The sequence below is a fragment of the Coptis chinensis genome, chromosome 9 (genome assembly GCF_015680905.1).
Source record: "Coptis chinensis isolate HL-2020 chromosome 9, ASM1568090v1, whole genome shotgun sequence".
NCBI lineage: Eukaryota > Viridiplantae > Streptophyta > Magnoliopsida > Ranunculales > Ranunculaceae > Coptis > Coptis chinensis.
The window spans coordinates 69,783,464-69,799,517 of NC_141464.1; the positions used below are offsets into that span (position 1 = coordinate 69,783,464).

The window sequence follows — 16,054 nt, forward strand, 5'->3', positions numbered from 1 at the left end:
TTGAAGAAATAAAAGAACAATAGAAAACCTTCATATAACAGACAGAATAGGTTAACAATTATGCAGACCTAATTGGTCTTGTCACTCATAAAAGAAATGGGAGCATTTCATCAAAACATAAGATAAGCTAGTATGGAAGTAGATGCAGGCCATACAACAGTAGGACTTAACTTCACATACCAAAATCGTCAAGGTATCCTATGAGAAATGTTAGCTAGTATCCAAACTTTCACACAAATTACACCCAAATACCCTAACTAAGAAACCGATAAAACATGAATAGTTAATGAGAAAGAGGAGAAAGCACGAAAATAGAATTGAGAGATGAGCAAACCCTTCCATGAGAAAGGTGGCTATCTATTTCTAGAAGAACAAAAACTAAAAAATATCTCTATCCTGACCATAAAATAAGCTCAAACCTCCTGTATGCCTATCAAAATTACATAATAAAGTACCTGCTCCAAGTATATACTAACAGCTCAGTTATAAGCAAAGTTATAAAGGCTTAACTGCTCGCCTTGACTTTCTCAGGATCTGTGCTAATACTTTGATATTCACTCATAGGCTCACGACAGTTCTCTTTGCAAATGCTTCACCAAAACATTAGGAAACTCTAACTACACAGATCCCGAAGAAATTAGGACCACCACTTAAGCTCTTATAACTTTGTTTAACAACTGAGCTGTTTTGTATTATAGATAGTGAAATAGAACACATACAACATGGTATGGAACGCCTGTTATGTGGCTACATTACTTCTCAAGTTGAGCCTAAACCTTCATATAAGCACCAATAAGAATGTCAGTTCGAAAACGATAACTACAAGTGTATATAAGAAAAGAGATTTGAATACGGAGAAAGGACCTCTTGGACCTCCCTTATTAGGGTCATGAAGAAATTCTTCTGCTTCTTCTAAGTGGTTATCCAAAGCAAGGCTCAAAATATCGCCAATATATCCGATATATCGTCGATATATATTATTTTTTGGGTACACCGATATGGATATATTTGATATATCTCAACCGAATATTAAATTCTTTTTTTTCGATATATATCGCAATTTCCAATATAATGATATATATATATATATATATACCGATATATATACGATATAAATTATTGACTTTTACCGATATTGTTTACTTTGACCAAATATTGTTGATTTTGACCGATATATTGACGATATTTCCGATATATCGACATACAAAACAAAATTTTGACTAGTCCACAAAAAATAGATATTTCCGATATATCCGATATATATATCGGTTTTTGGGTCCATTGAAATATTAAACGAATTCGATATTTTGGGCCTTTATCCAAAGTGTTTCTCCAACATATTTAAGCATATAGGTCAGTACGTGTCTATTTAGCAATAGTCTCGTGACTGATTTATATGCAGTAATCAAACGTTAGATTGGATTGAAGCTTACATTAGCCAGGACATGACCACGGAATAAGGGTGGAATTCGAGCTAAACAAGCCGAGCTTTACCATGCTCAAGTTCGGCTCGCTAATTACACGAGCTTTAAATTGAGCTCGAGCTCGGTTCATATAGTTAAATGAACGAGCTCGAGCCGAGACCAAGCCGAGCCCGAGCCACTCGGTTATTTTACACTATAAATATGCTATTTAAGCTAAACGAGCCAAACTTCACCAAGCTCATTTGTTACACGAGCTTCAATTTGAGCTCGAGCTTGGCTCATATAATAAACGAGCGAGCTTAAACGAGCCAAGCCCAAGCCGAGCTCCGAGCCCTCGGCTCACATTCCACATTTCCACCCTTACCACGGAACACCTGCAGAATTCAAAATATCATTTTAACACCATGTGCAACACACACTGTACAGACAAAAAAGAAAAAGAAAAACCTCACCCATTTGAGCTTCGGTTCTTTCAGATTGAGGTCCGAAATTTCCCCAGTAAAGAACTTTCTTAACAAAACCTGCTTTTGGAGTTGAAGGATTCAGGAAATAAGGATGCCACCTGACCTGATCAATATTGTCTGGATGTCTAGTGAAATGGAACAATGCAAAATGGGTGTATAACAAACCAGTGAAGAGAAGAAAACCTCAAAATCAAATTGGTAATTTGATGTCCATAGTCTTGTCAAGATTCATTTTGCCAACGCAACACCATGGACAAATAGTGTCTGATTGTATGCACTAACATTTATCTCCGAGAGTTCCTTTGGCTTAGTGGTGGTAATCCATATTGCATAAGACCTCTGGTCCTGCAATCGTTCATGGTAACTGCATGGAGACGGGGAAACTCTAAATCTCCTCCTCCTCGTTCATTATTGTATTCCTGTCTTGGAACCATCTCCTTCGACCCACCCAAGTAGAGGGGTTCAGAGATTGAATTTTCAAAAGATGAATGCCCACGATTTTGGTCAATACGAGTTTAATACGCATAGATGATGGTTAGCTGGATTTCTTACAGCTATTTTTTGCATCAATGGATTTGTGCAGATCACCATTTGATCAGTTTGATTATGAGTAGTGCATAAAAATGGATTTGTAATTTCCGTGTTTATTGAGTGCATTTTGTTATCATGCTATTTTATAAGTTGGTTTTAAATAGCAACAGCTAGCATACAAATTTATTTTTCTGCTAGAGCACAGTGTACACACAATGAGTTTGAGTGTTATTCTGTAGACTGATTCTAATCTTTGCTCATTTTGTAGCAAGACACAAGCATGATTATTACTTTAACCCTATCTCTAGCAGTAACTTTTGAAGCACCTCTAATATTCCATAAAAATATCCTCATTGAAGGGGTTGCCACCAGGGAATTCTGAGGAACCGGGGCTTTCTTTTTTCCTTTCTTCTTCTAATTGGCTTGCTTGAGGGTGTCAGACCATAAAATCTTTGAAACAACAGTATCCATTGATTCCAGAATTTGAGATTCAAGCACATCAATTGCTTCCCAAGGGACGAGAAGTTGTTACTGACTTCTAGTCTTTATTCTTCAATCTTTGAGAGCTACCTTCGGTAACGCTAGTGATTATGTTTTCCTCAAGTACAGCCGTATCTTGTGGTACCGGTGATTGTACTTAAGAGTTCAGAGACTACTGTGACTGTTCTTGCCTTACTACCTAAACTGCCCTTTTATCATCTAAAACATGATTAATATGGTGATAGAAAATAGTTCCGATAAAAAAAGAGTTCGTCTACCACGAGGATATCTCTATAGGGACTCCAAAAGAGACCGTTGGATCCGAGATCTAACGGTAAAAATAAAAACAAAATAATGGAATAGGAATATCCTCGTGGTAGCCCAAATCTAAAAGATAATAATAAATCAGCCCAAATTAAAGATATGAAAGGTCAAATTCAGTTTGGTGTCACAACCCACCTAAAAATGAATCAAAATTACCCCCAAAAAATCATACTAAATAAAGTTTAGCAACACACAAGTTCCGAGTTAGTTTGAACAACATAAAACAGTAGCTGGCACACTACTACCATAATTCTGAGAGTATGTGTATATGCAAAATACTATCATAATCTTTTATCCAACATAATATTCTAGCTGGCACACCACAATAACTGAGTTATTGGGGTCCATAATTCCATATTTATTAACACGGATTTTGCTCTTCAATTAGTTCTGATTTTGCATTGTATCTAGCCGAGGTTTCCATTAAAGTATAGTCAAATTTAAGGCCGGTTTCAAAAGTGATTATTCATGATGTAGACAAAGCTATTTCCTTCCAACACTTATATCTAAGAAACCAAATCATTTTAAGTTTACATTCAAATGTTCAATAATGTTTCTGTCTTGCTACCATAATTCAGTATCTGAACTTGCGAACAAAATATTGTTTGTGTACAATTAGACATAAAATCCTCATTCTGTACTATGCATCACATGTATTGGGTTATAGTGAATGGAGCTTGCAACACATGACAACCTTCTTTTTACCATGACTTTTCACTTATATAAAGAAGTAAATAACGAATCAGTTTCCACATACTAAGTTTGTCTTTTCTTTAATTCGTATTTCTGGTTTACATCTGGTGAGTTGAGAAGATGGCTGGTAGAATCAATATCATTGTTAAATCAGTAACCAATGCAACCTACAATCTCAACGTGGAACTTGATGATACCATTTATGCAATAAAAGAAAAGCTAGAGCCTTTATGTGCTGTTGATAGGAACCAACAATATCTTGTGCACAACAAGGAAGAGTTACTAGACTCTTATAATGTTGGAATGTATGTTACTAAAGATGGGACAACGATCAATCTCAAATTCAATAATAATGATCAACCATCTGATAGTAATCAGGAGTCATTGAAAACCTCATCCAGCAGTGGTCGATCGAGTTATAATGAGTCAGATGAATATTCGGTAGCAGCTCAAAGTGCTGATAATACATCTGGAGCACCTAGCCCCGCAGAATCTGAAGCTTCTGGAGCACCTAGCCCCGCAGAATCTGAAGCTTCATCTGAAGGACCTAGCACCGCAGACTCTGAAGCTTCTAATTAATGAAACTCCTCATGTTAAAAGCATAATAGGTGACAATAAGTTAAAAGATTAGGGGGACTTGTTCTACAATATAATCCGAATCAAGGATTGAACTAAGAAATATGTAAAAGCTAATATGTAAAAGCTTTCTATCCTATATATCAATTATCATATTATTATTATTATTATCTTAGTATGATTAATTCTAGCAATGTGATTTCTTTTTCTTTCTATAATTCAAATTAAACATGTTGGCAATCATCCATATAATTAATTAGTACTTACTTATTTAATTTGTTGGAAAAATAATTGTCCTACATACTAAACTTGGACATGAACTTCTTGTTGATTTGCACGCAGTAATTTTTTGTATGAAGCAACTAATAATTAAGATATCTCTCCTAAGATGAAGAAATTAAGGAGTCCCTTCTTGTGATCAAAATAATTTCCCATGTCCCTTGCTAGCTTAGTTGTAAGGAGCTTTTACAAAACCTGCAGATAAATCTTAACCAAAATCGCACCACTACTTACAAATGCCATCTCAAAATACCAAAAATTGAAATTTTGTCAGCCGTTCACAAATAAGAAATGCCGACACCAAAGTTGAAATGCGAGATTTTGTGTGAATGGTAATATTTCGATACATTTCATCTCGACATTTGAATGTATCTTTTCAGTGATACTGAAATGCCGGCCTTTATTGATATTTCGTGGCATTTTGTTAGTAACAGACCAACAGTAGCAGTTATTTTCTTCTCACACAAAATCCAGACGACATCAATTTCTTCACAAATTCAAATGTAAGTTTTTATTTATAACTTCAATTGCATAAATATGATTTCAATTTTTATTAAAGTCTTCATCTTTAAAGTTTAATTTTTCTGTAGAAGTCGAATTTCAAGGTTGTTAGTTACTCAAATTAGTATCAAATCATCTAATAAGTTTAAAGAGAAGTTTTTGTGAATTGAGTATTTGATTTTAGCTGACAATGCAACTTATCATGTGATTTTTTGTCGAAATTTATGTGAACATTGTTAGAATTTTTTTTTAACAGAGAGATAGGGAGATAAAGAAGATAAAGAGGCATTGTTGCTGTTGTCATTTTTTATTGTTTGTTATTAATTTAATATGTCGTTGGGGAGTGACACGACTTGGGTGGGGAAGAAACCTCTTGGCTTTGGTGGATGTCGGATCGTTGTCCATTGCTTCTGATCTTGGGTTTACAGTGCCACCACCTCCTATGCAGGTAACGCTCATTAGTTTATTATAGGTCTGTTCATCATTCATTATATATGTTCTTTTTGCAATGCTAAAATAGTTAGTTTTTATTAATTAAGTTGCTTCATAATTTATATAATGTGCTTTGCATAGACATAGTAACACCCATGGATGGAACCAAGGGGGTGCTGGTAGGTTCGATTGCACCCCCGAACATTTGGAAAAACTCCATTACCGCATTAGTAATTAGCTATAGAAATGTCCAAATTATAGTATTCACACCCCCAATTTCTCTTCCCAAATGTTTAATTACTCACCCCCTAGTTCACTTGTGGTTTACATGTACTCATACTCCCCAGACTTTGAATCCTGGTTCCGTCCTGGCCACACCTTGAGGAATTTCATACTCAGTTAGCATATCGCCCCGAATCTAAACATGAAATCTTCCACATACATTAAATCTTGATGTCGAACTGACGTACTCTATGAACTAAGGCCTTGACGCACTGCACTCAAAGCGTCAAGATTTAAGCTCAAACCTAATAAGATTATTGTTTTTGTGAACTAAATAGCTTAAGTATATACTAGTAACTCTTGGTAACAAATCTGTGAAAACATACTTGTTATGGGCTACTTTTATCTCATTTTCTTTTACCTGATACATACTACTGATAGTCATTAACCACTTTTGTTTTGGAATTTATTCGCTAGTTCCTCAGCTTATCTGTTCTTATGTAGGAGGACCTTCAAAATTTAGTCACTACAACAGGTGACAAGAGTGATGACCTGATAAGAGTCTTAAGAGAACTTCCTACTGCACAACAGAAAATAGCAGACTTGCAAGTGGAACTTCAAGGTCGTAAGGTGAAAAACTCTAGTATGACTTGTAAACTTCTAGTTAAATTTATGCAGATTACCAGATTGGGATTAAAAAAAAAAAAAAAAACTGCTGTCTTTTGCTATAACCTATAGCGTATGTTTGAGTTCTGAATTTGAAATAGTAAAATTATCGATTATGTATTAAGTATGAACACATGCAACATAATTGTATAGTAGAACTAGTCTTTCAAAAGGTGTTTGATGCTTTTTGTAGTAAGGAAATGATTGGGGTATCAGGAACTCTTGATTTCTGTGATGCTTGCTGCATCATTTTTTTGGTCTCCAAACTCCACACCTACAAAATTTCAAACTCTAGAGATTCCTTCATCAATTAATTATACACTGTTGAAATACTCCCCTCGTCTTATGTCCTTCATGTAATTTAGTTTTAGTTAGAAAAATTGTGTAACTCAAACATCCTCTGGTCATTTATTATAATTTTTCTTTTCAACTTTTTGTTTGCATAAACACAGTTGTTTACAAATCAGAAAACCATGCCTATGAGGCATATATGTCTTATGCTGTTAGGAAAACCCCTTAACTCTCATTGATTGTAAAAAACCTCACTGGCATGTATCAAGAGGGTAGAACAGAGAGTTTGATTAGTACTTCCGTGGGAGACTAGAACACCTCCTTGAGAAGCAAAAGAAAAATAAATGGGTTAAAGCTTGAGATTATTGATTATTTTGACTTGGTCAGCAACCCTTAGATACGATTGGTAATTGGTCTGGTCAGTTATGAACTATTTGGGGAGTTGGACCTTTTCTAAATTTTCCTTTTTTGATGTGATTGTTAATGCTGGGCAAGATGTAAACATTTCGACGGATGAAAAAACTATAGGCCTTGCTTTTCTATTGGTGAATATGAAAATATGAAAATATGTGGATTATATGCTGTTACTTGTTGGACATGGATACATGGTGCAAGGAAGTAGAATTTTCTAGGTTCTTTTGTGCTCTTGGTTCTATTTTTTGCCTCCTGGGCCAAGAAGAAGTTGTGAAGTGTTGCTCCCTTCACCATTTTCTGGGTAATTTGGTTGGAGCAGAATCAACATCAGCTCTGAATATATGGGAGACATCAAATAATATTTAATCTAAGAAATGTTGTGAGGGGTGAAGGTTGTTTTAGTGATCTCTTTTTCGATAAAGTGATAGTTCGTCAATGAAAAATCTTATTCTCTGACAAGCAATTGAACTTTCCTGCTTAAAGACAAATTTGTGGTAAAAATCAATGAAAATGTCTTTGAAAGTATTTATATTTGGTTTAGTTTGTGGAACTCTTCTAACTGAATGTTTTGGCTTATTCGGGATGATAAAAACGTCGCTTATCTTACACATGTGAGTGAAATGGAAAAGAAGTGTGAAACTTTGGCGAGGATCACTTCTATATTAAAAGACGTTATTCAGAATAAGGTAAAATGATATGTTTGTACATCTTCTCATTTCAAACATGAATGTGTTGAATTCTATTTTTATTTTGCTAAATAGCAATCTAGACTTGGTTTTTATTAGTGACATCTTTGGCCAAGTTTTTTAACATCTCTGAGTGTCTGGGCTCTTGTCCTTCCTATCTTGGGCTCCCGACTCTTGATCCTGTTTTAGTCATTCGTGGCCTTTAACCTGTGTTGCATGGGTATGGCTTCCATTTTGAAGTACCCATGCAACACAGCCTTTAACTGGTGACTTAATCTGAATCAGCCTTGAATTAATTTCCCTACTTGTGGCCATTAATTCTTGTTCTTTTACTTTTGCAGGACCGCATCATTGCTTCGGTTGCAACAACCATATTCATTAGATTGCATTCCGGTGGAAGCATGAATATCAGGTTTGAGTAATTTAATGTTATATCTCCTTTTATTTTTTACTACTGATTTTCTGAAAGAATACTTGACTGAGGATGGTAAAACCTGGAAACAGGACTATCCACATCAAATGGAAGAAGGTCATGTATTTCATCTGGAACTGACTTATTTACTTGTTTCATTCAGAAACAATTTTCGGAGTTGTTGTTCAAGGCTGCAAGTGATTATGGGGCACTTACAGCATCTGTTGCAGATTTTCATTGGAGCCAAAATTTCAAAGAACCACCAACTGTATGGGGGTATGTACGAACCTTTTAGCAAAATGTTCTTGTCATTTGTCATTGGTTTAGTATGCTAATTATATCATAAATGGTGTTTAGCTGGATTTCTTACTGTCTACATTTTTCATCAATGTATATGTGTTCATATCACCATTTGGTTAGTCTGATTGAGTAGCGCATACAAACTGAGTCGTAAGTTTGTAACTCAATGTTATCTAGTGCATTTTGTCATCATGCTATTTTATAAGCTGGTTTTAAATCGCAATGGTTGGCACACAAATTTATCTTCTTGCTAGATTATAATGTATACCGTGAGTTTGAGTGATTCTTATATTTTATTTGTTTATTTTGTTGTTTTACTGAAGGAAATGCTTCGTCCAATTCCTGTTGCCTTGGCGTCATGTACCTGGTTTTTCAAAGCCATGTCGGCGACAAGAGAAACGTTTGCCACATTACAGAATCTGCGAGTGGGTCATTCCTCTTATTCAACAACTACAACACCAGCCAATGATCCTTCTCAAAGAGTATAGGGGAGACTGTGTTTGGCTCAAACTGACTTGGTCATGAGAAACTAATTAGGAATAGAATGGAGTAGGAAACCATTGGAATGGAATCTATTAGAATAGAATTTGATTCCAACTTAAAATTTTGGGTAATTTTGTATTTGGCAACCCCCGTTTAGAAATCATTTCGAATTCAATTCCTACTTCAATTAATGTGTTTGGTTGCCACATTATAGAATCCTCTAAAACTCCCTAAATGGACTTTAATTTTTAGTTTATTGACCCCATTTTCTCAGGGATTAGAAATAAAAAAACCGATTCCCATAGTCTAAGGATTCCTTTGGATTAAAGGGGTCTGTAAGAATCCAAATATCAAGAGACTTAATAAAAGGAATTGGAGTCCGTTTAGAATCCAATTCTATGTCTCCAACAGCTAAAAAGTGAGTGGTCCACCTTTGAAAGGATTCCAGATTAATTCCAATGAATGGTCATCCTCAATCATCATGATCATTCCATCATGTTTAGTGGGATTAGTAAACAAACGCACCCTTACACCCTTAGGGGACTCAGACTGTGTACTCCACCTCAAAGAAAGGGCTCAAATTTCGATGACTTGGTCATGAGAAACTGGAAAAACCAAGAAATGGAAAGCCAAGATGAGAATAGTGAGGTGAGTGAACTTCAAAGTGAAAGCATGAGCCAGAGGTGGTTGTCATGGCCTCCTTTAGTCAAGAAGAATGGTCTGTAATATGAAAAAAAAAAGACACAAGCATGCAACAGCTAATTCATTGTGTAATTTTGTGTGTATCTGGTTCTTTTCTTCCTCATTTTTTACCCTATATATTTGTTTGCTGCTGTTTTACATCTTAAAATTTTTGAGTTATACATTTCAACAGTTGAAGCTCAAACTACGATAGTATCCTAGGAATGAAGAGTAGCTTATCATCCTTCGATTCCCTTCTAAACTGGGGACCACGCAAGGCCCACCAAAGAAGAAAAAAAACAAAACACAAATCAAGCCGTAGATACTACGCATGCTACAGGAATATTCCCTTAACTGGACGACAATAAACACACGTGTCAAACTCTCACGACCGCCAACAAAAAACAATCTAAGCACAATCGCATATCTCAACACGCATCTCGAGGTCCAACTATATTCTCTTGGAGATATTAAGTGGGTGAACAACCGGTTTTTTTTCCTACATCTCTTTTTTAGTTCTCAGAATTTTTCCGATTTAGGGTTTCTATTTTCCACTCCCCTTTTTCGAAATCCTCATTTCGGATCAGGTATACCTTTTCACCTTTCTTTGTTAATTTCTATTTTATTGGATTTCTTCATGTGTATGGTATAAAGTTTTGATCTTTTTGGTTTTTTCATTGAACTATGTTATTGCTTACATTGAAATTAATGTTGTAATGTTAAAATTGGTTGAATTAGATAGATCATCACCCCGAAAAGTATAATTGATGTAGTTGTTTATTCAATTCACGTGTTTAATAGAATTGATTTGTTGAGATCTAATCATTTAATACGTTGAATGATTTTAACACATAAGGCTATGGACAAGGTTGAATGATCTAATCATCTTCTGTATATTACCAGAATAATTTCATATGTATGCATGCTAAGAGATTGTATGTTTGTTTATTGTATTTCCTTTTCCGCTTCTTTGTAATACTTTTCTATTAACACGTGCTTGCTAACTGCAATATGGCTAATGGTGTGTAATTTAATCATTAGCTCTTGGAGTTCAGAATGGTTGGGTTGGGTTCCCGTTAGAGCCTTGATATAGATATAAACACTTCTTTGAAAGGGATCACAATTATATCTTGTGAAGTTGATGTGTTCATGCTTATAATTTATATTACTTATCTTGGTGGGGATGTAATTTAATTGAGTTTTTGATATTTTAGTATCATGAAATAGCAAACAGGATAAATTGAAAATAAGCATAGATCCGGAGATTCCTTCCGGCTATTTCCGAACCTGTCTTTCTCAATATTCAGATTTGAATTCATTGTGCTTTTTATTTTTTTCAGCTCTGAGCATTAAAAGCAAGAGAAAAAGGTCTACACCCCCCAGTTGTTACTTTTATCACTATCTGCAGGCCAAGGTTCATGTCTGAACTCGACGTACAGATTCCTACTACTTTTGGTATGATTTTTATCCAGATTTAAACCAAAATACTTTATTTTGTGTCTTGTATTTCGTTTGGCCTGTGGGTATGTTCTCGGTCTGGTTTCTACTATTAAAAATGTTTAGGCGAGAGTGGGAGATTGCATGTTTTCACCATATAGTCTTTTACCACATAATTAGTCTGCACAGTTTAGAAGCTTCTAACCACAAATGACTTTAAAAATAAATTATGTAATTACCCCATTAGAACTATGAAAATACTTTTCCTTGTGCTTTTCATACTGTATTTTAACATGAGGCTATGCTGGAACTTTGAAGCTTCTATTAGAAAAACTTGAGGATGTAGTTAGGGATTTAGGTTTTTGTGTAGATAATGTAGATCGTTATCTGAAAACCTCAGTTCTTTACTGCCTTGTGCAATATAGAAGGAAATTTCCCTTTTGGATGGAATTGTTTTTATTTGAAGCATATGATGAATCTAGATATGCGCTGTCTTCTATGCAAGGATGAACTCCTAAATTTGGATGAATTTGATAATAAGGATGAAAGCCAGCATCTGATTATACTTTTGATAAATTCGAGGAGTATATTTTTTCCTTCTGAAGCTGTACTCTTGTGGACAAACAAATAGTTAATAGAAAAAAGTAAAGACAATTTAAATTGATTGTGTTTTGGTGCCTTTGATATTGTGACAGATCCTTTTGCTGAGGCAAATGCTGAGGACTCGGGTGCTGGGTCAAAAGAGTATGTGCATGTGCGTATACAGCAGCGAAATGGTAGGAAAAGTCTGACGACAGTGCAAGGACTGAAGAAGGAATTTAGCTACAACAAGATTCTCAAGGACCTAAAGAAGGAATTTTGCTGCAATGGTACTGTTGTTCAGGACCCTGAGCTAGGCCAGGTGTGTGGATATTTAGGCTTCCCTTACTAAATAAAAAGTATAAAGAGTACAAACTTCAGATGTATGTTCTGCTATATTTCGTCTTTAATATTTTTTGTGTAATTGTAGGTTATCCAACTGCAAGGTGATCAGAGGAAGAACGTGTCTACTTTCCTTGTCCAGGTAAATCGAATAAATTAAATAATTTGATTATTACATCTTTCCCTTGGAATGGCCGAGTTCTCTTTTCAACTTTTTCTAATATTTTATTTTGTCATACAGGCTGGCATTGTGAAGAAGGAGAGCATCAAGATTCATGGTTTTTAAGCTACTGTTTGATCTCCATATAAATATATGTGCGTCATCCCAGTGAAAGGCAACTTTTCCTGGATAGTAGAATATAGGGTTTCCGTATTGTCTCTTTGTTATGGTAGTTGGACACACTGCCTTCAATGGTTTTAAGCTTGTTTTTGTTCTTTATGTTGTATGTTGGAGTTATGGGTTGTTCTGAAGACACAGTCGTTATTTACAATAAATACAATCAGCTTGCTCCTTTTTCTTCCTCATCTGATGATCGTCTTTATTCCAATCAGTTGTTTGCATTGTTATGAAATGAAGTGAAATATGAATGCAGAGTAGTGTACTAGTGTAGGATTGGACCTTCTTGTGGAAATCTTTGAACACTCTTAAGAGAACAGCCAATGACTTGTACGTGGGGTGTCTAACTGGATCTTGTTGTGTTGCCTTCGAACTTTTTTCAGGAGAGGCTTCTTCTTGCCAATGACTTCTGTTTGTTGTGCTGTACTGTACTTTCGCAATATCTTTAGGATCTATGTAGTTTGCACTCTGCACTGTCCAGGCTCATCCAATCACAGGGCTTGAATGCCTGGTTGGCTGTTTTTTTCGAGTGTGAACACATTACTGACTGAGGTACAGCTGAATGTCTGTTTCTTTGGTTCGCAAAACTAGTTTATATCACTGAACTAGATTTGCTGATTTATTCGTCAAAGTAATTCTGTTTTCTTTATCCACACGAGCAAACTGACATGGCAGTTTGAAAAGGAAGGGGAAATTGGAAATATGCTTTCCCATTTTCTGACCACTTAATCCATTTCTCGGATGTACATCCGGTTGGGTTTTACTGCATGTATTTTACAATGTCCACCTTTGCATGGATTATGGATCTAGTGATATACACATAAATGCGCTTTCTGGTAAGTTATTACTTAGGAATAGACAAATCATAAATTATTTACAGTTCATCGTAAATGCAAGAGTGTTACATCACGGATACAGAACAAAAGAGTTCCCCCAGTGGCATCTTCAAATTTACGGTCGTATTGGTGTTTAATCATCAGAGATCTGACGGCAAGTAGGATGCAACCCCTTCTGTCATAAATTATGTATTGTAACTTCGTAAGCAGTATTACAGGAACCTATAACAACTCATTGTAAGAGAGCTGAAAAACATGTTGAAGTGGGTAGACTACTTCGAATATGCCAAGGCATAGCCATATATTAAGTTCAGAGATATGAATCCGAAGCTTGTCATATAGGGACTCCAATAGGCACTCGTTTACTAGTAACGAGCAAAGATTCATCGTAAAAGATGATTATAACTTATTATTGGTTATGCTTAATCCAGATTTTGGTGAATTTATGAAGCAAAGAGCTGAAATCGAGCCACATATTGACAAATTGTTTATTGTAATTCTGTATATATTGGAAATGGTTATATATATTTTGATTGCCACTTCTATCAATCAAGACAGTTTGGCCGAGTGGTCTAAGGCGCCAGATTTAGGCTCTGGTCCGAAAGGGCGTGGGTTCAAATCCCACAGCTGTCAGATTTAGTTGTTCTTGTTTTTTTCTGCATCAGCTATCTAATTCTTTTGCTTCCAATTAAGAAATTGCATTACTTTATTTATTTATAACCTTTAGATAATTAGACTGTTAAACAAAATATTAGACAAACCCACATAAGAGAGATCCAATGTTTAAATCTATTGCATTCTCCACCCCCATTTTCCACATGAGCACTTTTCTTTTACCTCAACACATCACCTCCACTATTAATGCTATATAGAGAGACTTCTGGTGAGGCAATAAATTTGAGAAAAAGCATTCTCTATACTTAAAATATTGGGGGTTCATCTGTCAATCCAAATGTGATGGAGGTTTAGGCATTAGAGATGCTGAACTAGATAACATTGCACGTCTTAGTAGGATTGTATGGGATATCATTACTAAGCCTAATTCTTTCCTAAGCTTACAACTTAACTCAAAGATAAATATTTCAAGGATTCTCATGCTCTCAATTCATCTCCAAAGGCTGGTTCATTCTTGTTCTGGCATGGCATGCAACAGGCACTCTTAAAGATCAAAGAGAATATCATATGGCAGACAAGCTCAGGTAATAATATCAATATATGGAAAGACTCTTGGATTTCAGGGCTTTCATCAGGTAAGATACCCTCTGATATCATCCCCAACAATAGTTACAACCTGGTATCCGAACTATTCATTCCCAATACTAGAACATGGGATACAAATCTTCTGAACATATTATTTGATACTACAACCAGTCAAGCAATCAAAAGTATATACTTTCCAGGACACAACTTGAAGACAAACTTCAGTGGGTATTGAACAAATCTGGTCACCATTCAGTAAAGTCAATGTATAGGAAACTAAGTACAAATAATACCACCCTTACAAAATCCAAAACTAACCTTAAATTTTGGAAGAAATGTCACTTACAAAGAGCCACACTTTTTGCCTGGAAGTGTTACTACAATATTGTCCCAACAAGAGAACACCTGTCACACCTTTTTCACATTCCAGATAAATCTTGTTTGTTATGTGGGAGGGCAGTTGAATCTATTCACTATCTTCTCTTAAGTTGTCATTTCACAAAATTTTTGTGGTATTATACATCCTGGAATATAAGACTAAATCACTTTGAGCACTTGCAAGTACAAAAATGAACCGACATATGGTATACTCCTCCACCAAACTGGCCAATTGAAAAAACAATTTGGACAAAATTATGCCTACAAATATACTGGGAAATTTGGCTAGAAAGATGTAATGTCTATCATACAAATAAAAAGCCTAGCCTTTATAAGATTTATCTTATTGTTACAAGTTTTTTTGCTGACCCCATGAACTATGATACTGAAGATAATTTTGTACCCAACATTACTCTTACTACTCTACAGTGGACACTTCCTAAACAGGACTATGTCAAACTCAATATATATGCTTGTTTTTTCAGAAAACACTAACTCCTCTTATGGATTTATTTTTAGAGATAATAATGGAGAATTTATTGTTGTAGGAAATGAACATGGAACAGACCTCACAGCAGAGGAAGCTCAAAGCAAAGGGGTACTCCAAGGAATCATATAGAGCATAATGTTCAACCACCAAAGACTAGAAGTGGAAGTGGACTCGAGGACAGTCAACAACTTTTTGAACAAGAAGGAGGAAACGAGTATATCTTGGACTTCACAACTACTACTTAATGATATGATGCATTAGCTATTTTATATTCTTTAGAAGATGTACATGTTATATGGGTCAGCAAGCACAAAAATAATGTTGCTCGCTCTATTGCCACACATGGCAAGTTTTTACCTATGCCTACAGAATGGATACCGAACCCACCTCTATGGCTTGGGGACATTCTGGATAGGGAAAGAAGCTTTGTACTTTTGGATCCTTAATATATATATGTGTGTGATGATTAAAAAAAAAAAAAACTACATCATGCTATGGATAATGGAGTATGAACTATGGTTCTAGTGCCTAGGGATCACTTCACTACAACATTTTCAGATTTTTACTATTTGTTGTTGCTGTCACAGAAAGGTAGA

At 35.4% G+C, this 16,054-nt stretch overlaps 1 protein-coding gene, 1 non-coding gene and 1 pseudogene across 3 annotated transcripts; all 3 read left to right on the top strand.

Moving 5' to 3' along the window:
* The first annotated feature begins 5,199 nt into the window (after positions 1–5,199).
* LOC147477683 (AUGMIN subunit 2-like) lies at positions 5,200–9,369 on the top strand (annotated as a pseudogene). Its single transcript, XR_015209017.1, has 7 exons — positions 5,200–5,274; positions 5,529–5,720; positions 6,431–6,555; positions 7,878–7,983; positions 8,325–8,395; positions 8,559–8,671; positions 9,018–9,369. The product of XR_015209017.1 is annotated as an AUGMIN subunit 2-like (transcript).
* An 821-nt stretch (positions 9,370–10,190) lies between these two features.
* On the top strand, positions 10,191–12,742 carry LOC147477684 (protein translation factor SUI1 homolog). The gene is made up of 5 exons (XM_086584379.1): positions 10,191–10,446; positions 11,200–11,314; positions 11,992–12,197; positions 12,306–12,359; positions 12,459–12,742. Exons 2-5 carry the CDS (start codon positions 11,278–11,280, stop codon positions 12,501–12,503), a joined length of 342 nt encoding a protein of 113 aa, XP_086440505.1. The 5' UTR covers positions 10,191–10,446; positions 11,200–11,277; the 3' UTR covers positions 12,504–12,742.
* A 1,201-nt stretch (positions 12,743–13,943) lies between these two features.
* On the top strand, positions 13,944–14,023 carry TRNAL-UAG (transfer RNA leucine (anticodon UAG)). The gene has a single exon. It is a non-coding gene; the product is annotated as a tRNA-Leu (tRNA).
* Positions 14,024–16,054: the final 2,031 nt, after the last annotated feature.

Excerpts from the sequence above, each read along its gene's own strand:
- LOC147477684 (XM_086584379.1), top strand. The coding sequence starts at position 11,278 with ATGTCTGAACTCGACGTACAGATTCCTACTACTTTTG. Across the intron at positions 12,198-12,305 it reads AGGACCCTGAGCTAGGCCAG|GTTATCCAACTGCAAGGTGA; the intron begins GTGTGTGGATAT and ends GTGTAATTGTAG. Across the intron at positions 12,360-12,458 it reads TGTCTACTTTCCTTGTCCAG|GCTGGCATTGTGAAGAAGGA; the intron begins GTAAATCGAATA and ends TTTGTCATACAG.